A 25,097-nucleotide genomic window follows, 5' to 3' on the forward strand; every position below is an offset into this window, starting at 1 on the left:
TATTAACAAAGTCTATCATGGGCGCAATTCACGTAAAAAGTGCTACTTTTTCTGCACGATAAGTGATTTTGCTCACGACTACAAACCATAATACATATCAGCATATTCATGCAATAGACATCCAATTTGACAGGATACATTCCCGTTATTTTGGGAGAAATTCGAGCTCCATCATTTCTCTTTTTAACGATAGTAAGACTCCAAAATAAACAGACTAATAAACAGACAAAAACGAACAGTAGTTTTTTGAATTCTTAGCGGCGTTATATTTCATAATTACACAAAATGTTCAGTTACATATACACATTCAAGAACAATAATTTAGAAACTCTAAAAACGAATTTTTTCATTCATATATTAATATAATAGTCAACTCGCTGCTAGTAACAAAACAGGTCATACAGTGCAGTAGAATGAACAGGATTCCGTATTTCACTTTTATGAGAAATGACAATTCTTATACGATTCAAAAACGTTCTATTGCATCAGTCATATCACAGCAGAAAATTGAATTCAAGCAGTCAACAGGATGATTAACAAATTGCTTTAGACCCGGTTATTCAAATGGAAAAAGTTTTTTACGGTTTTTTTTCAACACAGAAAATACACTGATCAATATTTCCACATTCTCAGTGAACAACATCAGTTAACATAGTTTCAGAGTGTTTCTATAGTTGTGATGGGAGGCGACTAGGAGATGTTTCTGAACCTTTCATTTGCATCAGATAGATAGATAGACATTACAGTAATTTTTACAAAATATAATACAGGTGTACTGATTGTCATGTACAAAATCATTTCTTCTTTAACCAAACAAATGGAACTTTATTAGAATTAATAGCCACAGTGATGTTGGCCTTCCAGCATAAGTATTCTAAAAGAATAACTCCATTTGCTCTTCATTTTCACTGGTAACTCAGACACCACTGCCCTTCATTGACAGTTATCCAATAAATCATCACGCAACTAAAAACAATCATCATTGAAATAAAATAAGACATCATTGTTTGCCGTCATTTCTTTGAATTGATACAAGAAAACACGAAATTCATCTTAAAATAAATTAAGCAGAAACAATTTACATATGTAATCATATTACTTACATACATGCGGTTAACGAATGAAGTATATGTACTTGTACATATACCGGGTACATGCACTTCGGGTACATGTGATGCATAAGCCGCACTATCGAAAAAATACATAACATATCTTGTTTATAAACCCGTACTCACTATTTTTGCTCATTTCTATCACTCTGTAATATGTTTTAGCATATTTCTAAGTCAATCTAACTCGCATACTTCGCTTAAGTCCTAAATCCAAAATCGGCAGCTAGTAATTTTCCCTTTGTTTATTGGTTATACATGCATTTATCACTCTAATTACTATTAATAACTTACCAGAAGGTAAGATTACTTCCTAATAGAAGGAAACTGCATGGCCAATAGTAACAAAATTCTTTCGTAAACTTTATCTTTAGGACATAACCTACTTCTGGCCATATAGATGGCACAGCAGTATCAGTATAACATAAAACATTACAGTTGGTTTGATCAATAGCACAAATTCATGTCGACTCAAACATTGGCGTTGGTATAATGGCAGCTTCGATAGCATTATATACATATGTCTTTTGTTGCACCAACTAGTTAACAATTCAATAAGCGTTCCTCAGTCGACCTGTTTCATGTTCAATCACCTGGAAAATAAATTAAAAGCATTTCTGCATCAGAGAAAAAATAACAAACATAACCCGAATAAACAGAATAAACAGAATCTATTTCAAAGGAGAGAGAGGTCATTGTCAGCCCATTTATAAATACTAGAGTTTTCTCCTAATTTTTCCATGTTATTATACAAAATTCTGGGAGTGAATCAGAGAAATCTAGGAAATGTTACGATTCCTTCATTTTTCCATTGAATCACGTTGATAAAGAAACACGTGGTCAATAGCATAAACCAAATTCCCTGAGTTTTCCAGCTTTTTGGTAAAATTTCTCAAATTCCCTGATTTTTTTCTAGATTTTTCTGATACCCGAATTTTCCAGGCCAGTGTTAACCCTGAAGAAGGTAGACAGAAGGTTTTCTGATTTCATCAGGAATTATTTTTCCGCTGTTGATTAAACTTACGTAATCTTTCGACATAATTTCCTGGGAACGTTCCAACATGACCGGTCCTGCTGTTAGAACCAACGAACCAACCATCGTCGCATTTCTCTATAATGTGTATATGATCTCCTTCTCTTAGTTCCATTTCATCGTCATTACGTGGTTTATATTTATACTTGGCTTTGTACCTGAATAACAAAAGTTCAATAAATATTTCAAGTTTTAATATCGATGTTTCCTAAATATGTATATACAGTAGAATTAGATTTAGAACTGAGGATCTGGCCCTAGACTTGAAGCCTAACCCCAGGGGTGGATTCAGAGGTGGATATAGAGGCCAGTTTTGAAGAACATGTCACATCCCAAAAGGGCACTTTGATGTCCACTAAGGCAATATTGCACTAAATACTGCACTGAAATGCACCAATTATCTTTGCAGACAAAATAGAAAAGGCACTTTGATTTGACTTAGTCTTACAAGTCTCTTCTGGATCCGCCCTGGCACTCGAGCATCATTTAGAGAATTAAAAGGATTAATTACTTACAATTCAATCGGTTTTTCCCGAGTTGGCTGCGGAGGTGGAGCTACTTTTTGTTCGTAAAATCGTTCCGGTTCTTGTCTCTGTTCACGACGTCGATACGAAGCCTCATCGAACCATTTCTCGTGTCCCATTGTGCGTGGCGACGACGACGCATGTCGACTACCGCCTCGAGGTGCGGTGGAGGCTACGACTCCATTCATTTCCGAACGCGATCGTTCGCGTTCAATCGTCCCGTTATCGTTCGCTCGTCGATCCATGCCTGCTGGATAATTCATTTTGTCATGTCTTTTCAAACTAGAATAGTTGTTATACGGATGATGTTGGGGAGAATACTGGTCAATACGTGAGATGGTCCCTTGTTCTGAACTATAATCACTTTTATTACTAGATTGCCGATGGTACGGATTTGTTTCTTGTTGCTGTGGTACGTGATGCGGGCTATAATCCTTATTATGACTAGCACTATGCGGCAGAGAGTTATATTTGTTGTAAGTTCGTGACGGACTGCGTTGTTCCTGGTTATAGTAACCGCTCGGTCGCGTCGGACTCCGATCTGTCGCTCGCGGACTGTGGCTGTCGCCGTGGTATTTGGCAGGACTGATTGGCTCGGGAAACATGAAGTGATTCGGCAGCGAATTAAAATTAGGCGAACCTCGCGGATCATCAGGCCATGATGGTGATAAAGGACGAAGCGGGGTACCTAAAGAAAATAAAGATGAAAAAAATTATGCCACGGTTTGAGTCGACAGATTGAACAAGTCTTCTGGGATTCCCAGTAAACATTATTCGCTAGTATTCATGAATTTCAAAACATTTCCATTCTATTTCAATGCATGTTTTTGCCGTGAATCATTAAACCAGACATAAATGAAAGTTTCAATGTTCGTTCACCTGAGCTCTATTCCCTACGGTTCAATAATCATCAGGCAAGCAACTAAATGTCAGAGAGTATCGGCAGAAATTATTTCCCTTTTCAAAAAAACCAATCGGCATGAAAATTCATAATGGAGATTGATTAGCATTCTTGCTGATTGGGAAACTATGTCATTGAGACCTTTCAAAATACCGTAATGCAATTAAGTTGTTTATACAAAAGCTCAGGGGAAATCATTCAACGCGAGTTACTGCAATGCCGAGTGCCACTGAATAGCGACGCCTGATCAATCCAAATCAAATCAATAAATCATATAGATTTATCAGTAAATCAATGTGTATTTTTACAATTTCACAGCTAGAAACTTATACAGCATGATATAAAGCATACGTCTAAATTAATTGCATGTACGCTACTCAGTGTATATACATGTATTTGTATCATATTCATTCTCTAATTCTAAGCATATTTCAATCAAATAAGAATATTTCCCATCTGATATCAAACAAACTTTGCAACAGAAGTCTTCAAATTGACGTCATAAAATAACGTGCTCACCTGGACCTGGAGTCGTAGCAGTTGAAGGCGCAATCGATGAAGCGTATGAAGGAGCAATAGATGGTGCTGGTGTCAATAGAGGCATATCAGGATCGCGTAATACTTCCAGATATGTGGCCGGGATTATACCAGTCTGTCCATCGCGTCGAGCCTCGTACCAGTTATCATCAACACGACGTAGCAATGTTACTATATCCCCCTGAATACATTTAGAAAAACCATTCCTGAATTCCTGTTTCAAGTTACTCGTTTTAACCAAAACCCACGAAGATTTGTACAGCAGAATCGGTACCTTCTGAGCAGAGAGCTCCATTGCATTTTGTTTAGTGAACTTGTATTTCAATTTAGCTTGTCCTTCTGCCCTGAATGCAGACTCGCGGGCTTCATCCAGTGACCGAACGATCTAATTAGAGAGCAAGAAAGCATTTTAATAAGATTTTAAAAGAATCACATTTTTATCTTTTATCAATATAATTACCTCGATGTAGTTTATAGGTACAATGCCACGGCGACCATGGCGTTCTGCCTCCCACCAATTCTTATCGACTTGCCGCAATAAATAGATGACATCATCCCTTCGAAATGACAGCTCCCTATAGTGAAAATGGTAGGGATCACAATACGTATTTCAGGGGTAAATCTATGTAACTGTCTGAAGTGATACTGGTTACTTACTTCGGACCATGTGCCTTAAAAGTGTACATCGCTTTTCCTTTACCCCGAACCTCGGGCATCCGTCTCTTATCGAATGTAGGTGGCGCTATCATCTGATCATCAAACCGATCTAGAGGCACCGGTGACTTCTGTTTCGGCCTAATTATCAAAATGAATCGTGCTTAATCAAACTCATTCAACAACAAGTGGATCTTGCACATCTATTTACAAATCAACTTACATGAAATAGTCAGAATGTCTTCTTGCTTCATTTTTCAGAGCTTCCTCTTCAGCCTTCTTTTGTTTTTCAGCTTCAGTAATTTGTCGCTGCGAGTAAATTAACGTAATATGAACAATTTATTCAACAATATTTTGTGAGAAAATTGTTCTTCTAGTCATTTTTCATGGTGCATCTTGTAACTTAAGATCCGATTTTAGCGGTTTATTTTACCAGAATTTCACGACGTCTGGCATCCTCTTCATCCCGTCTGCGCCGGTCAATAGTAGAAGTCGGACTGCGGACTTCCGACGGGATGTCCGACGTAGATAAGTGGTGTTTGCGTATTGGAGGGGTTGACTGGGCTGTAATGAAGAACGTAAATAAATTACCAAATAATACCTACAAAATTCTGTGTTGTGATTAAATCTTGACTAACTTTCAGCGAGGTCCACGCGCAATACGAATTAATCATTGCAGCCAGTCTCTAGGCAACAGAGACATTAAACTGAGAATGAATGCGTTTGAAAAGCTTCTGGCTGCATTTCAATTAATAAGTAATAGGTTTATATATACAACCACTTGTTAGAACATACACTGCAAAGAGTTGAATCTTAAAACTGAAGCCAGTTCCATAGTCATAGCTTTACCTTAAGACCAGTCTAAGACCAACATGGTTCTATAGCCAATCTAGTAACCTAAGACCAGTCTCAAGATTTAAGCCCACTTTTAGACTCTAGTCTCGACTGTGGAATCGGGCCCAGAATGCTAGAATGTTAGAATGGTTGATGATGACACAATGAATGATATTAATAATAGAAAGTTAGTAACCTGTTTGATTATAAGATTCACAGTTGTCAGGATGATCATACTCATAAGCATTGTCGCTATGCGTAGGATAGGCATAATGAGGTGAATCATTCGAATGATCACCGCGGTAAGCTTTAACGCGAGCTTGCACCGGAGCGTGCACCTCAACTCGGTCGCTACCGTCATCTCGGTAAACCGGTAAACTACCGACGCTCGCCGATGTCTTAAAACCGTTACTAGGACGAGAAGCGAAACTATCCGCGTTTTCGAAGCGTTTACGGATTTCTGCCAAGTCACCGGATACAGTACGAGGCATGGATAATGAGGGGTTGGACGACGCGCTGCTGCTCTCGTTGAAATTATCCAAACCGTTCTCGTAAACGCTTTTAATCCGGCGTAGTTCGGCGCTACGCACGATCGCCGGTGACGATTTCGCGTTTCTGAGATCGTATTGTTGAAGTTGATCGTTACGTTTTCCGTGTTCGAATCTGGCTTTTAGTTGAGACACAGTATTCACCGGCCATTCGGAAGAATCATTTTCATCTTCTGTATTTTCCGGACCATTTTTGTCGTTTCCATTCCACGCGATGTTTGGCTCGGATTTCGTTTTCCAGATATTCGTCGGTGACTGCGGTTGTGCGTCATTCGTTAGATTATCCTCGGAAATGGCTCTGTCCAGAAAATTATTATTATTACTAGGAACCTCATCTTTGAAAATGAAAGTATCATTGCTCCCGAATGAGGAACTCGTTCTTAGTTCAGTCGGATTCATCTCTGTATTATTCTGATCCCGCGATGAAGGTTGGTACGGTTCTAGGTTGGCAGCTTTCTGATATCCTCTAGCCAATGAAAACTTAGTCTGAGCGAAATCATTATTATCGGCGAGTTTTCGCAAATCTTTCACTTCGAAACTGGGGGTCGATTTGTTGTTGAGATCGTTTGAGAACTTTCTAGGTGGCACCGCCGGTGATCCGACTGTTTTCGATGGTTTCGAATATATCGGAGATTTACGATCTGATATCGACGTCGAATCGGTCTGTTGAATGTTTTGTTCGTTATTATTTGACGGATTCAAATCGTTATCCGACCGTTTATATCGATCCCAAGGCATCGCGTACACGGGAGAATATTTACGAGGTATTTCTTTAGAAGGCTGAATTCGATGCTCGTCGCGTTGCATCATGGCCGGTTGTTGTTCACCGGAATTATCGCTCGTCGGTTCCCATTTTCTACCGAGAACCATCTGAAACAGAGCTGGAGGTGTACTGCTACCTGATGAAATGATAGGACTAATTCTTCCATGAGGATTCGATACAATCGGCTGCTTTACGCGTTCAGGCTGCTTGACTACACCTAATTTCTTAGCTGGAATGCTTTCTCTATCATTTAGTCGATGAATATCAATGGACGGAGGTGATGAAAGAGGCAAGGGAGGCGGGTGACTAGCATCATCGATAAATGGACTACTCGTACGTAATGGGGGCGGAATAGGACTAGAATGTCCGTCTGGACGATCGCGATATTCAGGCACTTTCGACGCCGATGGCATATTGGACAGATTTCCAGAACGTTCTAGTACAATAGTACTGGTGACGCGGACAGGTTGCGGGCGTGTATCAGCGCGTTTCCACGCTGGAGACGTGATGGGTTCACGTTGAAGTTGATAAGTAGATTTGGCATTTTCGTCGGATTTCAGAACCGGAGCGACCACTCTGACAGGCGGCGTATCGCGTTCATTTTGCCAGAATTTCTTTGCCTCCTCGACGGAAGGGTTCTCCGAACTGAAATCCGAAGCTCGGTACGAGTTCGATAAATCTAACTGAGGACGATCTTTCTCGACGACTTCTTTCGGTTTATACGGAGCCGATACGGAACGTACGTGCAGATTATTATCCATATCCGGCTCGGATTTAGACTTTTTAAGATTAGTAACGTACACTTCGTACGGATTTACTTTCTCGTCCTCACCGGCTCGATACAACGGTCGAATCTTCGCCGAATTAGCCGCATTTTCCATAATCTGTATATAAGAACCGGACTTTGCGGACGAGGCGTCTTCGGCAGCGGCGAGTTTCTTCTGCGCTTCGACGAAATCGAGGAAACTCTGGTCGCGTTGAGTTTCATCGTCGAGCTGTTTATATTTCTCGCGTAATTTCACGAACGACAGATCGCGTTTGAACCCCGGTTTAACCTGGTAATCCGGTTTAACGACGCGGGTATTTTCGTTCGCGACGCCGCCTTCGTCGTAGACTTTTTTAATATCGCCGACCGACTTGGAACGTTTCATCAACGAGCGATCGAGTCTCGGTTCCCATTCGGTTCCCGCTTTCGTCGTTCGATACAAGAACTCGTTTCGCTTCTGAGCGCCGTCTAGATCGTCGTATAAACTACACAGCTCTTCCTCTTCTGGTTTCAGAGCCATCTTTTCGCAGTCTCGATTCGCTTTGATCATTTTAATCGATTTTAAAGTTCTCGGTAAACTGGTCGCCGTTCGACGGTTAGTCGTCGGTTTCTGCTGCAAATCCTTTTCGATCTGCGAAATGCGTTCCAGATTTCCGAAACGTTTTTGCATCTTAGTGAAATGCGTTGATTTGCGTGTCGACTGCACGATACCGGCCGCGTACGACTGATAGGTTTGCGGATCGAGACGAGACATCGTCGATCGTTCGCTGCATTCGCTCGTCGTCGACGCCGCACCGCGTTTTACCATATTCACACGCGACTGATACAAGTCAACGCCGAGCACGTTCGGATTCCACGACGACGACGACGAACGTTCCAACGAATCATCGCTCGAATTCAACTCTCGTCGATTGCGATCGCGTAAAACCGTCGATCTCTCCAACGAGTCGTCGCTCCAGTTTAGATTTTGAACGCGATTGTTGGAATCAGTTTTACGAACGTCGTCTATTGAATCTATACTAACATTCGGACCTGTAACCGAGGAACCGATGATTTCAGATGTGCTTCCGTTACCATTGTTAATTCTACTATGAATGGATATAGGAGGTTTTGTCATACGATGATGATTTGAAACAGATGTTGCCTTCATCGCGTCACGCTTGTTTTCGTCCGTTAAATCACGCATTCTATTATTATCCGTAACATGTGAACTTCGATGATTTTCCCGATGTTTTTTATGCAAATCCGACGTCGACGCATTCAAATTATTCCGCGTTTTATTCGATAAATCTTCGACGCTTTTACAGCGACTGTATTCCCCCCCGCGACGTAATACGGGCGAATGTTTCTGATCGCGATTTCTATGAATCGGGACTGATATTTTTCCCGACAGATCTAGCGTTTCACTCGAGTTAGTTTTATCGAATGAAAGACGTCGCTCGTGGTCGACGGCTTTCCAAACGTCGTTATCGATTCCCGGGTGATAAGTCCGATGTATTTCTGTTATTACATCGCTATCATCTAGCGGCTGATCCTCCTGAGAAGTTAACCGTTTATAGTGTTCTTCGACGCGATTACGATAATCCTCTCTTTGATAATCTACGAAATCCGTATCGGGATAATCCTCAGGATAATCCTCGGCGCGATCTTCGTTTTGATCGTTATTGAAAATTGCCAGTTGTCGAAAGCGATCTTCGTAAGAGTCGGGGTTGTATTTACGTAAAAGAGCTCGAACCTCGGGACGAGTGAACTCTTCCTCGAGACTGCTGCTCACGTTCGAATTATGACGTAACGCGGGCGACCGATTATTCTCGTCGATGTCGTCACGTCGAATCAAACTTTCCATCGATTTACTATAAACCGATTCCGAGAGGCTGTCGTTCGAAAACCAGCGAATAGAAAGGTTTTCAGTGGACGTGCAGCGAGACGTATCGCGACTATCTCCCGATTCGTATTGTAACACGCGATCGAGAACTCGATCTTTCGGTTTTTCGCGGTTTTTAAATCCGAATTCTCCGCGACGTCGAGGTTTTTTGTGTTTTTCGCGTTTTTCTTTGAATTGGTTCAGTCGAGCGGAGATACCGCGTTGAGGCTGGTCGCGTTTAGACGCTTCGAATTCGTTCAGAGTTTTCCGATCGAATCTAGGAGAAAACGGTTGTTGCATTTTGTTCGAGATTTTCGCTCTATCGCTTAACGACGCACAAACCACGAGATCACGAGATTTGCGTTCAAAATCATAGAATTTATCATTAGGCCAAATGCGGGATATTAGCCGAGGAATCTCGGGAATGTTAAAACAGATAAAATGGGATCGAGCCTCATAAATTCACCAACTGGAAAAAGAAAATAAACAACAAAGTTAGCTCAAACAAAAATACCTCCCAGGGCCCCATATACCATATATATACCGGTACAAACACACTATTGAAGGCATGACATTTTTCTCCTGAGCAAATTATGAACGAGTGACTCATAGAAATGATGGAAAGATGACGAGTCCAAGAAATAGTCCTGCTATAAACAATATCCTCGACAGAATAATGACGTAAGTTCCCATGAAAAGAGACGTAAAGAGCAATATCCAAAAATAGATGAAGGGCAAGTAGGAAGGGAATTGACTACTTCACATCAGATAAGGGATAGGCAAGCAGATCCTATCAATGGATAACCAATTTCAATAATGTTTGAGGACGTACACTTTGTTTGCTTCGTCTCTCATATTGTTTCTGATATTGGATTTCATATAGACGAAAAGCAACGAGCACAAATTACTGACAGTCGCCTGGAAATTATTCAAATCTTTCAACCGGTGAATTATATGAAGAAATTAAATATTTATAGCACGTTCTGGAAGCAGAGTTTAGTCATCAATATCTGTGTATACATTTGATTGTATTGTTCGACAAGTGTGACTCTGTGAACACCAGAATATATTTCTCAGACAAGGAAACGCCTATCAATATTTAAATATACCTAAATTCTGCAATCAGATTCTCAATTACTAACGGCATTATGGCTGATACAGTAGTATCATAGCTGACACAGTTGTATCAAATACGGCCAATACATTTTGTAATAAAGCTGATGCCTTTTATTCGTCAGAGACCCAAGTTATATATTTGGATGCCTAAGATAAATCTTTTTTTTTTAACTCACTCTATCGAGACATCCAATTTTGGATGAAATTATATCATACCTCAAAAACTCAATCTTAAATCAATGCGAACAAGTTGCTAATCCAAATATTGCGAGTATTATGATAAAGTTTGATTGAATCAATGCAAAAATTGTATAAGCCTAAAACTAGATATCGATTGTACAGTTGAAATGAGTCAATATCGTAATCAGAACAATTATAGATAAAAACTCCTCGATGACTAGAGAAAACACGATGGGAAACCATATGACAATGGCAGAGGGGCCCCCAGGACGATGAGTGTTCAAATTCTCAAATATCCCCTCCATATGGTGTACGCAGCAGATATGAGATACTAGGAATAATATGATGAATGCGAAATCAATAGAATACACAGTTTACACACATTACAAATACACGAACGTGCTCGGCGAAAAACAGACAAGAAAAAACCCACCGATTGAGACACTAAAAAAGACCTCGATTACAACTACCTTAAAGACTACCTTAGAAATAATACCAGAAAATAGGTTTCATTTTGAAAATATTGTAAAATGTGGATTTGAACGCGACGCGATACGGATGAAATCTCGAGCAAAATGCAACTGAAACACACTGTGAATATATAATCCTTATGATAGTCCAGTTTCAGTGAGAGTATCTGTCACAAACATGTCACTACAGCCACTGTCGCTACGACACTGTGTTCTCTGTGTCCACAGCTTCTGCCGCCTGTCTCCTTCAGTTAGTGTCGTTAGTGCTATAGAGAGCTAGCACGCGAGTATGCACACTGTGTGTGGTGGTTATAACGATGATGATGTCTCAATAGAACGACGGCAATGCTAACTGACGCCCAGTGTGAGGAGACACATGTTAATTATACGCCCTCCTCTAACTGTATAGTCACCTCCAGCAGCATATGTTCAACACCGATAGATAGAAATTCAATAATTCTCGCTTAAAAACCAGTTTTCAGTTATCCCTGCAAATCACTATGAAATTAGCCGATAGATTCGAATAAACAGTCATCGACGATGGTTTTCACTCGTCGCTCGCTATCCGCTTGTGCAGGTATTCAATCAGCAACAACGATGGCCAGGTAATATAACTTTCCGTTGCCAAGAGGCGGCTTAGTAACCGTAATGGAGAACAACTTTAAATTTCCTTCGTTGGTTCGTGCTGCGACGTTCGGGGCATATTTCATCAGTCGGTAGGACGTGTATTACCGAGTCTAACACAGATACAATACATTAATATCGACCTGTCGTCGTATGGTGTCGATATCAGTTGAAGAAGAAATCAACCTTCGATAAGGAATTATAACTAGTAATCATGAATAATTCCGATCATGACCCAGTTTTTGCAGTACGCGGACGAATCAATCAAATTTTAATGCGTTTGTTTTCTAATGATCGCCGCAAAATTCGAATGAAACTTGATTCGATGAATCTTATGAAGTAATAGAAATGAAATTTGACGACTTATGAGTCAGCAGCTGTGGTAAAATACATGTGGGAATACGGGAGCTCGGTACGATATCAAATATACCCACAATATATGACAACGTTAGGTATAAATCATAGCACACATGTTTTAAGTAGTTAATTACCGGTTCATATTTCAATTATTCATCTACTGCATCGGAGACTCGATTGCACATTTAACACATAAACAATTTATACTTTAAAGTTGATGTCATGATACGTACGGAGATATAAGTATTTGGTTACAGAGGGGAAAGGTTTTGAGTTAGTACGTACTACATTGGTATATGAAGTTAGTATTTTGGAGAAAAATATAACATAAATGTCATGAATCGAAGAGAATGATATGACAGACATGCTTTATAAAAAATCTATAAATTATTGAGATTACTTATTATTTAAATTACGAAATCAACTACATTTATAGTTAATGCATGCATATCTTGGCTTTATGCCAGTTCCTAAGATATTTCAGTATTTAGAAATTATCAGAAATATTGTATCTAAATATCTTGAATTCAAATGAGCAAATATTGATATTTGGGTCAGTGAATTGACCATATAATACGACTGCCAACTGGTGTTATCAGCCAGATTTCAGCAGGAATTTGATGATTCAATGAAAAACCTCATCAGAAAAAACTGTCATGCCTTCAAAGATGCATCGCAAAAATATACAAAGGTGATATTACAGGGAGATATAATGTTAGTATATATAAACGCTTGCTAAATGTTTAGAAGAAGTATATACTATCTACATTCTACATATACTGACAGTTTGACAATGATGTAATTAGTTAAATCAGTTAATGCTAATTGACCCAAAACTAATGGCAAACAAATCCAACCAAATCACATGAGTAATTAACTAGTTAATCATAAAGTTAAGGGTGTAACAATCAATGTACAAACTCATTGAGACCCATTATACCATTGAGTAGTTAGAAAGTTCCTTTGAAAACTGTAAAATTCACCATATCTCTCGAGTCATCACAGATATGACAGATGCCAGAAGTAAATGATACCATTACCTAGTCAGGTAGGATGATCTGACCAGACTACTAGTCGTACAGTCGTATGGTTGGCAATTCAAATTTGGAATCAGGTAGTTAGAATCTCAATGAGCTGTATAAGTATGGATCGAAAAGAAATATATATAAGACATAAATTTACCTCTTCGTTCCGGTGCCGGTTTTCGAAAGCCGGATAGCGGGATATCGCCGCCCCTCTGTACCTGGACGTACCAGTCATGTTGCTGCGTAGGAGAAACGGACCTCGAGTTGTTAGCTGAAAGTCGACCACTCGGTACTTTACGATCGTCTAATATACTACAAGTAATTCAAAAACAAATCACACATTAATGCTTTATCACACATTACTGTTTATCACAGTTAGTACATACATATTATTTACATAATGTGATGATCTATGAACAGTGTTAATTATTTCTAAAAACATGGTTTCTATACCTTTTCCACACCCTTTCAAGGGCCAAATATTTGCATATATATTTACATAGCTACCGAATGAAGTATAAGCTTAAGACTCTCACAGAATTAAAACTTTATGGAAATAACTACAAGGCCTACAATATAAAAACCACAAGAAATAACTATCGAGACCACATTTCTAAAAGTTTCACAGCTTTTTCATTGCTTCAGACACGAAATGTAAAATTTCATAACTTTTCAAAGCCTCGAAATAATAATAACTAATTTCCGTTGCTTTTGCCATAATTTTCAGGTCCAACCCGAACCCTGTAGAAAACAGTGATCAGTATCTCAATCAGTATTTCCTTGAAAACCTTTGGCAGCAAATGCTATGCTTCACCCATACTTGTAGATATTAGTAGTACGGTAATCCATACATCATCAATCATCTTATTACAAATGTTTATAGATGTGTCAGAACTAATTGATTTCTCGGCTATATACCTATTATATCCTCTACTAGAATAATCCTATCAGTCGTCAATTGATTTTTCTTTTGCATAGAAAAAACAGTACAAGAACATCAGTACATATGCAATAATAGCAACAGGCAGTTTTACAATACTACAATATAGGCTACAGCAATACATAGCGCAGGACCCAGTTCCAGAGTTTGACTCTAGGGTCTGATAAAATCAGAGATATTTCAAATGTAGTAATCAGCAATCAACATATTTTTGAACTACACTTTCATCGGCAGGATAGAAAAAAATTGTTTTCACAAATTCAATCAATAAATTTTTTCAATTCTACTCAATAGCAAATCGTAGATTAAAGTACCTGTTGAATGGTACTCAAATACCTCTCAATCATACGAGGGACTGTGAAAATAAATGTTGCCAATGCGGTGAAACACTTACCGCGCAACCAATTGTTTTATATAGTCCACATTTGCTTCATAGTTAACGCAATAGTGCGCTTGTTTTGACGTGTTGATCAATTTCTTATTCCTTGAATTCAACGATTCGGATCTGTTTGAACTTTCTTGCATGTCACATATACGAATTGATATAACGAATATTCAATCGGTACAAATCGCTTTTTAAAAAGCCGCCCTAAAATTCAACGCTTTTGAATTCGGCGAAAATAGAGGCCTACATGATAAAATTGATAACAACACTAGTTTAGAGTAAGCCGATATTGCGTACTGCTCGCCTATAGCGCGCTATAGCTATATCTAATGTCATCAATATCGATCAGATATACGCAACATTAAATCCAATATAATATTCATTCAATCCTCACTGCGCGATTGTTGGCCTACGTTAAGTAATATTCCGGCAGCGGCGAGTTCGTCTCGTCAACTTCATAAAACTAAATGATCATCAAGCAGCTTATTATACAACGATTTGTGGTCTATAATTATCTTCCAATACGTGTTTACGCAGCTCTTTATAGACAAATGGCTTCCGTAACAGTCAACGCAGGAAACCGTCACAGGTGAATTGTTTGCCGAGTGCTCCATCGATTAAAAATCAATCATACAACATACCTACATATTTACATAAACCTACAACGGTACATAGATTCAGACATGAGCTTCACAGGAATAAAGAGCCCTAATTGATATGAATACCACACTCAGGGAAGTGAAACATCATTACACTTCCCAGCTACTACACTTAACTGTGATAATCTTTAACTTCATCTGAGCTAAGAGACATAAGTACAATTTTCAGACTGCAGCTAATTTGTATCTTCCCAGTTTCATGGTATCTCAAAATAGACCCTTGATTAACGCCGCTTTGGTATGAAATATTCACAGGTAAGAAAATAAATTGTCGTTCACTGTTCAGATGATAGATATCCTTGGCTCAATTCCAGATCAATCGATAAAATTTTTAAAAGACCGACTGCAGATGGATTGCCCTAATTAGACCAAAGAACTCGAATAAGAACACTTGATGCGGCACTACACAGGCATTCAACCTAAGTTTACCTCAAATCTATGGTAATGAATACTTACTATTGGCTGTGATCTCCTGGTTTCCCAACTGGTGGATTATGTAAGTTACCCTGAAAAACAACAAAAAAGATAGTCGAGATATCTATTGAACGTCCATGCCCGGCGAAATAAGCTTTCAACCTTTTGAATGTTCATATACAGAATCCAAATACTCAAATCATTTCAACCAGCTGTTCATATGAAATATTCCCCTTTACATAAAAGTTTGTAGATTAGTTTTTTTGACAGTAAACAGTTTTCGTAAGCCTAATCAGAATATATTTCATTCCACATATAGGTATTTTCATACAGATTCATATCTCACAATGATATATAACCTCAATTGAAGAATGGATAATCCATCACTGATGCATCAAAACAATCCACAGCTTTTCAATTGAAGGAATGCACACAGCAGACGCGCCTGTTCTAATATCTACTAATACGTTTTGCTCTTTGGTCTTATTGGTACCTGAATCATCGTGAAAATTCATCGCCAATTTATTCAGGCAGTCACAATACTATCGCAATTATCATAAACGAACATTCAATAGAATTTGAAATTTTCAACAGTTTAGAATTTTCATTTCAGACTCAGGACAATACCTAGATTTTCACTGAACATTCTAGAGACTAATTTCAAACGAAAGATTGTAATATAGCAGAATTCGATATTCAGAATGATTTCATCGTTAACATGATATCAAAAACATCACAAACGAATTTAATTGGCTTTTGAAAATATTCGAGATCATATGTAGCAGATGTTGTAGTTTCAGTACTAGGGGCTCTCACTATGTACATGTATGGAATATGAACCACCTCAACATGTAAATATTAATTGAATAGCAATAGTAAAACGAATCAATAGCCGCGAGTAGAACACACAACCATCCTAAGTGATAAGTCACTGTGTAAAGTAGGGGTGGGGCTTATATCTGAGTAATGATTATCAAATTTTATTCACAACTGACGATGATCTGAAGAGAGATTTCGAGAAAATGTTGTGTTTTTGAATTTGGATTTTTTTAAAGATTTTGTTTTTAATCCTTTTTAAGTTGTATATACATGTTGTGGGTTTTTATCTTGCAAATCAGGTCATATTTCTCTGCAAACTATCAGAACTATCCGCAAAATAAAGCGCTGCCCTTTTCTATAAATCTAAAGATGAAAATTATGCGAGTATACACAACTACGCACTACAAATGATGTTCAATTTACTACAAAGATAATAATTTCAAAAAGCAGTTCTGTTAATCTGTGTTATCTTCCCTTGTAGGGATATGAACCTAATGGCTGACTTGGACAAATCATCTCTGAACAATCCCTGCTTATATAAAAACGTCTGCTACTGCAGCAGAGCATTGTTATTGCCAAGCCATCCAGTTCAAATCCCTCCAACGGTGGATGTCCTGACCAATGTTAAATCACCACATCCCAGATGTAATTGTTAACCGACAATCACAAACACAGATTTTTAGCGTCTGTTATAAACCAGTCCTCAGTTGACCCGAGCTTTTACAGACAACAAGAGATTTCATTGACGACATCTGTAGTTACAGTGAGTGCACACTGTCGCAGTAGTCAACCTCAGCTGGTTTAAAACAATCTAAATTATGAGGACAAAGTCATTAAAAACACATTGCGGGAAACTGAAAGTTCACTGTACAATAGTGAATGAAGCAAATTGATGTTACGGAAAAATCACAAATCACTCGGAAATAAAAAACATACTATTTTAGCTACCGGTTTATTCTATTCTAATAAGAAAATGTAGTGTATTTGTATTTAAATCTTTTTTTGTAAGTTTAGGTACCTGACTTATAGACCGTTGTGGTGGAATAACTGATCTATATATAGGGCTGTCTATAAGACGCCTTGATTGCTGTAAATTAAATATTTGATTTCAGTTAGATAGTCGACAATATTTCACATTATCTAGGTGATCGAGAAAATATCCGACCTGAATATGTGCATCTTAAATCTAGGCAAGACCAGGTCCCTATGCAGAGACTTACAATTAAAAACTACTGATTCTAACCTTTAGTTTTTCTCGTTCAGCTAATGATGAATACCCGGGTTCATAATCTTCAATACTACGCGGCTGATTCTTATATACATTGATCCGTGCTGTTGCAGATGGCGGGACCCACGGAGGACTGAAATTAAAAACATACCAAAATATAATGACTCTCCGCTTTTAAAAAGGGCGTTTCATAAACAACAAACCAAAGTTGATGCCAAGTCTAAAGCCTAGCGCACATCGACACTGCGATTGGAGACAACTAGTTGCTACCGAACGATTACCCCGCACATCGAAATCTAGTTACAACCGGTCAGTTGCAGCAGGGAGGTGGGACACACTCCCTGGTTGCAGCGACAGCATGGTGCGTGTCGATTGTCGAGATCCAGAGCGCGCACATCGACGAATATGACTGCGATTGAGTACAACCAGTTGCTCAAAAGTAGAACATGGGCAACTGGCTGGAACTGGAGATAGATCGACGCTTACCAATCGTAAGCTCGCTCACATCGACACATTCAAGCAACTGATCGTATCCAGCCAGTTCCTCTCATGCGCCGAAAACTGCCTTGCAACTAGTTGTCTCCAATCGCAGTGTCGATGTGCGCTAGGCTTAAAGTCACACCGCTTGAATTTACATGGTTTATTTATATAGATAGCAAATTGGGTTACAGTTTGTTACCTTCGAGGTTCATTAAAAGATTCTGTGAAACTTTTACTTCGAGTTCGTTTATTTGGAAGTGTTGCTGATCTTTTGAAGATGTCATCTATTACAAAACAGAGAAACAATCCATAAACATGTCAATCAGAAAACGAATCTAAAACCTTCCTACTGTATCACTTACCATCGAGCCATTTCCTGGCTTCCTCTTCGAAGGCAGGGTCAGTGGCTTCTGGGAAGACGTAGGTCGGGCGGTACGGGTTTTCTTCTGAAAAAACAGAAAAATTTGATGAAAACTCATGGCAAGTACAGCACACCATATAAAGCGCAATTTTTCCAGGAAACGCGAGCAAACTCGAAAATATCAACATCCAACACTAGCACGTTCTAGACAAAAAATAACCTGTATAAAATTGGATTAAAAAAAACTTTGAAATGTTTCTGCTTATCTGTTTTTGTCATTTAAATGTTCATGCATAATCATAGGTGGAGGTAGGATGTTGTTGGATTGGTCATAAGAGTAGAAAATTTTAAATACATTGAGGAATATGTTTCCTCACTGATTTCGGGTCTAATGGCCATAGGGTAATTACCCACAAAACATGCATTTTACATGCCTAGAAATATACATTGGAATATAGACGTATACAGAACTTAACAGACAAAATGGACAAAATCTAAACTACAACATTATTAGTAAATATATGTTACAAATATTATATGAATAATTAATATATTACAAAAAACACCTTTAGACATGCAATGGTCGATGGGTGCGTTACAATGCAGGTACAAGAAACTGTTATTTGAATTTTCAGATGATATAAACACATTACAGATGTTTAGTATCCCATAACCATCATAAGTTATTTGAGTAAAATGCATGTATTTCCACAAACCTCCTTATTAAGAGTGACAAGTAGAATGATAATGAATGTGGAAATTTGATCTTTCAGGTGATCGAAATTGCAAATACTCAGTTCAAACACTTTAGGCACTGCGATGGTTTCAACGTTAATACAGCAGACACCGCTTGCCTCAGATTTGGCGGGACCAATAAATCATCTCCAAGGTACACCAAATCCGGGGTAATCGGAACAGGCTTGGGTCAATATAAGAAAATACCCGGATATATTGTCCGGGGCATGCATAACCCAAGGCAATCTAGGGTAAACAATGTCTACTATAAAGTAGATGGTCTAAATTTTAAACCTTACAGTGCCAGTGGTTCCATGGACTCAAAAACAGCCCCATTTTACTATGAATGAACTGATTATTTAGTTTCAAGGGGAAATAGCACCCACGATTGATTTCACAGGGGATACCTATCATTGCACATAGAATATATAGGAAAGACTACACAACAACATAGAGAGTTGATATTAGGAGACAGAGTAAAGTCACACACACCACTCTGATGATCACAATCATCATTATGATCATGATTATTTGATCCATTAATTGATGGACGTGCAATGATGACAGTGTCGGAGGTATAGTGCTCGTCCGTTAGATCCCAGCCTTCATACTCATCATCGCTTTCCTCCTCAGCCTCCCCTTCTCCTGGAACAATCAATACGACACCCACACCATGGTTCGTTAACAATCAAACGACTATCGAAGATGACATGTTAGATTTGACTTGAATTAGTAGATGACAATACATTACATTAGTAGATGACATACACTTCTAAATACAAGATTGATTCGAAGAATAAACAGCTAACCACATTATTACTACATCGGTGTTGAATATCTAATCAGTTAATCATGTCATAGACAACCTTGTGAAGAATGATTATATCTACTTGCAAAATCTTTAACTGTTTATACTACCATTAGTGATCTACCATTACGCCATCATTATTCCTGTTTTGTTTGTATTAAGGAAGTTCAAGTTAGTTGAATACGGTAAGTGAGATGCAATTTTGATTAATCCTTCAGCGCACAAAAAGCCCAAGCTCGTATAAAGTTAATTTAGCAAAACAACAAGGTTCACTACAGTTGGGTGGTTGTATTGGGCTGATTATATTCAGGGGAAAAGGACCGCCACCAAACAACATTCCAAAAATGAACTCGAAATATGAATCTTTTTACTTGAATGAAAAGGAGGAACAAATGACAAAAAATATTTTCATTTTAGATTTTGAAATCCAAACAGACTATAAGTATTTGATAATATCTGATACAAGTTTTCATGCATGGTTTTTACTATTTCAAACCTATGTTAAATGGCTATTTTTCTATGTCAAGGTTTAGTCAGGTCTAAACTGAGTTATCCGTAGTTTTAATTTCAAGCGTGAAATAATTTCCTATTTGACACAGATATACAAACCTTTCGGCTTGTCCGGCTTATGCAATGTTTTATAGAAGTTTTTGTACCAATCGTGATGGTTCTTTTCATCAATCGTCTGAAAAAGGTAAAAAAAGTTCATGCTTTTTGCGTAGGGAACTAAAAACAAATCAAATTGACGATCTATGTACATACACTTCTCATAGCAATGGGAACTCCTTGTTCATTAATTGGACCAACACCTTCGTAATGTGGAGCCTTCTTCTCGACGGTAGTTTTGTCGACGACCTTTTTCCCGGGTATCAGGTAATATTCATCTTTGTGTTTCACATCGCCCTCCCGCGTTTCCTTCGTTCCCATGTAGATGGCGCCCTTCGGAATATGTCCTTCTGAAAGCAGAGTAGTAAATTAATGTAAATGTAATACGAGGGGCAGCCGAACTATCTCACAGAGAGACAGTACTTTATTTGTAATTTGTTGCGGATCCTCGTCCAATTCTGGCAACTTATCCTTGAAGCTTTATCTAAGGAAAGCTTATTTTGTCCCCTCAAAAAGTGCAACCCACCGTTGTTTCTGTGCTATATATATAAATGCTACTATATAAGCCGGTGGTATCAGACAAAAAGCATATATCATTGATCTATTTCATTATTTGTTGAAAATATTAAATCAATCTTTGATGAATTAGTTTCTGCACGCGTTATCAGCATTTCTATAAATTCTAAATCTAGCATTCCATTCTGATGTCTATATGTTTAGTATATCTACCGTCACCAGTATGCAAACTACTTCGTGATGATAATAATAAAAGTATAAAAATCCCCTAGAACATTAATTCCATCAGGAAAATTCTTTTCCAAGATACAGAACTTTTTACCATGACCATCACCCCTTACACACTCAAATATCATATGTATCTTTTTGCCATTTTGATAGTTTAGTTGAACAAGCAAATCTTACTCCAGTGGAAATATGAAAACCACGCGTACCTATAAAGACTATGTGTTAACGGAAGAAGCTGCTGGAAATGTTTGTAATTGTTTATCTTCTTGAAAGAGCTAGAAACATCTTCAAAGTGGTACCATCAACAAGTGGCACTTCTGTAGTCTTTCAAAAGCGTTTGAGTTGAAGAAAAAAATGCAGACTAAATGATAAAATTGCCAGAAATATAGAAATCAGATATTCGACATCAACAAGTCCCCGTCTGTGAAATAGCAAAGATGTTTCCAATACTTGAGATCGAAAATTACAAACAATTTCATCAACTCTTCAAGCAACCTCGCAAGCATAAAGTTAAAAAACCCCACTCGGCAATACACTCTACTGTTAAATTTTACTGTTATCTGTATTCGTTCGTGAAGAACGTTCTTACCCTTGGAGTTTCTAGTAACTGACGTTTGGTTACTAGATAGATATGCGCTATCGTTTTCATCTGGAAAAACATTCATTTCTTAAATATCGGACAAACAACGAAAAGATCAGCAAGACCCAGTTTCACAAAGTAGATCGGATTGGAAGTGCAAATAAGATAAAAAGGTATATTGAGTTCAGATGGTTTTACTTATGCTTCGTGAAACTGGTGATTCAAATAAACCGGTGATGAATTTTAACGCTTTCATAGCTAAGACACACACTGCCAAATTGTTTCATGTTGACTGAAACAATGATGAAAATAACTGATATCAAAGAATATCAAACAAATGTAACCAGTAATTCTTTAAAAAAATATCTATGAACAAATGTGAAGATAAAACAAGGGTTTTTCACTAACTAGTAGTGAAAGTGTTAATAGAAAAAACCTTGGCAAACTGCTATGAAGTGTTGCATCATAACACAACTTAACACAAGAGATAAAAGGTTAGTTTTTCCAAAATCTGGAGAAAGATATGAAAGAATAAGATAAAAACAGTGTTTGAAACCAGACTCCAGTAGATAGTAGAAACATGGTAAAGATATGGACACGTCTACCAGGGTTTGGTACCAAATTGAATTTAGCTGCCTGAATTGGGTCAAAACTTGCAGATTTGGGAAACCTTTAAAATATATCCAAGGACATAAATTGTTGTAGACTGTTTGCCAAAGCTCTAGTCTAATTCACATATCTAGATGATGTGCAAATAATACATGTTGATATGCAGCATGCAATAGGTAAATGTAATGTTTACGAATTGAATATATATAGGAAAATCGAAATATCGATACAGTGCAATAAATAAATGAATTTTTACAATTAAAAAAATTAATGAAAAATGAAAATCCTAAATACCACTATGATTTCGTAAGCAAAAACTGATATATGAAAATGGAAGCCATTTTTTGAATCACATCGGAAACTGTTGCCAAGCGAAAAATACCAAAGTATTGAAGCACCGAAACAATGGACGACGAAGTCAAATATTAAACTTACTATTAGGTTTCACTACAGAGAAGGCAATCAAAAAATATATTCGTGCTTTTATTACTTTCTTTCACCAATTTTCAAATTATTGCGAATTATCATGAATTACGAGATGAAACTAAATGATATAAGTACAATTTAAAATGAAATGTAGAAAATGAAGGAGATATGAGGCAAGAAAATGTTCACATGAAATTTTCAAATGAAGCTCCTTGCCAAGAGACAGAACAATGTGCATTTTCAGACAAATACAACATTTTCAGGTGTTCATTGAACCGAACTATAGCGAAGTGCAGAATTTCACGGTTTTTACAACAATCAGAGGTCTTAAACTAATGTACTTTGATTGAGTTTTAAACCGATTTGAATTCGATAATTACCTCTCGTTTTTTGAAGGATCGTTATCATAGGACTCTGCGTCGGAGGGAGATGTAAACCCGCCTTGTTTTCAGCGACTTTTATATGAGTCGTTCCGTTCGCGAAAATCGGAGTCGAAGAAGGACGTTCAGGGGGTTTCCAAGCGAAGCTCTCCTCGGGTTTCGGTGGAGGAGTCTGATCCTATTAGAACAACATGTACAATTTGTAATTTCAATTTTGATTTGGATTATGCAGGTCTGATTGTATCAGGATGGACTGATTAGGATTATGCAGGTCTGACTGTATCAGGATGAACTGTTTTGGATTAGGCCGGTTTTGCCAAATACATACTGTAATACTTTTCTCAGGTGATTTTGATGGAGTCTGCAGTTTAACAGGTTTGAATTCTTTCCTGACGATGTCTCCGGATGGTGACCATATATACGCATCTTTCAGCTGCTGAGTCTGTTGTTTATCTCGGTCTTTTTCTCTTTGTTTCTCTCTTTCTTCTAATTCTTTACTATACTGGTCTAATAACGACATCTTGCCAGGTGTCCAAATTCCTGTCGATTTCAAATATAGCGTTATTAAACATGATATATGCGCAAGACGCAAAGCCATGTTTCATAAACAGGTTCAAACTCACTTTAGAATTTTTTCATCAATTCAGTTTACATTCCATCAATTTAAATCAGTCTCTCAGGGTCAGAAGATACACAATTAAGTGGCATTTGTTTAATATATACCTGAATCAGCAGTTTCTTTAGAGTTGATGGTCACATTTAACGATGGAATATAAGGTGTAGATGAGGTACTGGTTGTCGTGGTTGTGATTGTAGGTTTTAAAGACGAGCTACTCGCCTGTGAATTGACCCGGCGCGACGGAGGATCAACATTCGACACGTTCAGATTATGATCAGTCAAGTCGACATTGTCGTCTTTCAAGCGACTTTCAACTGAAATATACAGAATACTGATGTTAACAGACTGCAGTTTCAACTTTATGATGGCCGGTTATCATAGCATGGCAGATCTTAGGATATCTCTTACAATATTAGAAAAACTCCTTCACCAAAATTAAACTGAATCATGAACATTTTCGCTGGCGTCCTTCATTTATTATCGAAATCACAAATCTATCATTCACAAACAAACTAGGTACAAAGTCTATAGTAGAGGTATTCCAATTAGATTTTTGTAAAAAGATTTGTATAAATATGTACATGGAGAAAATACGATAAATAAAGTCCTTATGCCAATTCATAAGACGGGTCTGCATCCAAAAGGGTAGATTCATAAGGTAGAATCTAGTGCAAATTTGGTAGACTGAAAAAATCTACTTTATCTATAGACTAGAATGGAGTCTACCATATCATGGTATGTATCAGTTGGATAAGATTAAAATGTTTGATTTGGGGTTAAGTTAGTACCACCACTATAAAACAGACCCATGTATTTATGAGGAATACAAACCAAGGAGGTGCATTAAAAAGTTACATATCATCATATACACTATATACACAAATATTACAATACGTAGTTAGTTTTAGCTGTAGCAGTCACAACAACATTACGTATATTACGTAAACAATAAGTGTCTAGAGTCTAAACAAACGTTTTATACTTGTAAGGCACTGAATA

At 37.8% G+C, this 25,097-nt stretch overlaps 1 protein-coding gene across 1 annotated transcript in view; it reads right to left on the reverse strand.

The window, feature by feature from the left end:
- Nucleotides 1-602: 602 nt before the first annotated feature.
- Nucleotides 603-25,097, reverse strand: part of LOC141903346 (uncharacterized) — a 45,438-nt gene continuing 20,943 nt past the window's right edge. Inside the window, exons 8-32 of the mRNA XM_074791449.1 lie at nucleotides 24,203-24,412; nucleotides 23,808-24,019; nucleotides 23,480-23,657; nucleotides 23,109-23,120; nucleotides 22,074-22,133; nucleotides 20,897-21,096; nucleotides 20,744-20,819; nucleotides 19,819-19,971; nucleotides 18,593-18,676; nucleotides 18,430-18,514; nucleotides 17,766-17,883; nucleotides 17,541-17,609; nucleotides 15,746-15,795; nucleotides 13,463-13,617; nucleotides 13,061-13,116; nucleotides 5,789-9,950; nucleotides 5,192-5,322; nucleotides 4,982-5,067; nucleotides 4,762-4,899; nucleotides 4,565-4,679; nucleotides 4,379-4,489; nucleotides 4,087-4,285; nucleotides 2,658-3,354; nucleotides 2,134-2,300; nucleotides 603-1,702 (exon numbers count right to left, since the gene is read on the reverse strand). Coding sequence (XP_074647550.1) covers nucleotides 1,695-1,702; nucleotides 2,134-2,300; nucleotides 2,658-3,354; nucleotides 4,087-4,285; nucleotides 4,379-4,489; nucleotides 4,565-4,679; nucleotides 4,762-4,899; nucleotides 4,982-5,067; nucleotides 5,192-5,322; nucleotides 5,789-9,950; nucleotides 13,061-13,116; nucleotides 13,463-13,617; nucleotides 15,746-15,795; nucleotides 17,541-17,609; nucleotides 17,766-17,883; nucleotides 18,430-18,514; nucleotides 18,593-18,676; nucleotides 19,819-19,971; nucleotides 20,744-20,819; nucleotides 20,897-21,096; nucleotides 22,074-22,133; nucleotides 23,109-23,120; nucleotides 23,480-23,657; nucleotides 23,808-24,019; nucleotides 24,203-24,412 — 7,532 coding nt within the window. The 3' untranslated portion in view covers nucleotides 603-1,694. The remainder of the gene's footprint in view (nucleotides 1,703-2,133; nucleotides 2,301-2,657; nucleotides 3,355-4,086; nucleotides 4,286-4,378; nucleotides 4,490-4,564; nucleotides 4,680-4,761; nucleotides 4,900-4,981; nucleotides 5,068-5,191; nucleotides 5,323-5,788; nucleotides 9,951-13,060; nucleotides 13,117-13,462; nucleotides 13,618-15,745; nucleotides 15,796-17,540; nucleotides 17,610-17,765; nucleotides 17,884-18,429; nucleotides 18,515-18,592; nucleotides 18,677-19,818; nucleotides 19,972-20,743; nucleotides 20,820-20,896; nucleotides 21,097-22,073; nucleotides 22,134-23,108; nucleotides 23,121-23,479; nucleotides 23,658-23,807; nucleotides 24,020-24,202; nucleotides 24,413-25,097) is intronic.

This window comes from Tubulanus polymorphus, chromosome 4, assembly GCF_964204645.1.
Source record: "Tubulanus polymorphus chromosome 4, tnTubPoly1.2, whole genome shotgun sequence".
NCBI lineage: Eukaryota > Metazoa > Nemertea > Palaeonemertea > Tubulaniformes > Tubulanidae > Tubulanus > Tubulanus polymorphus.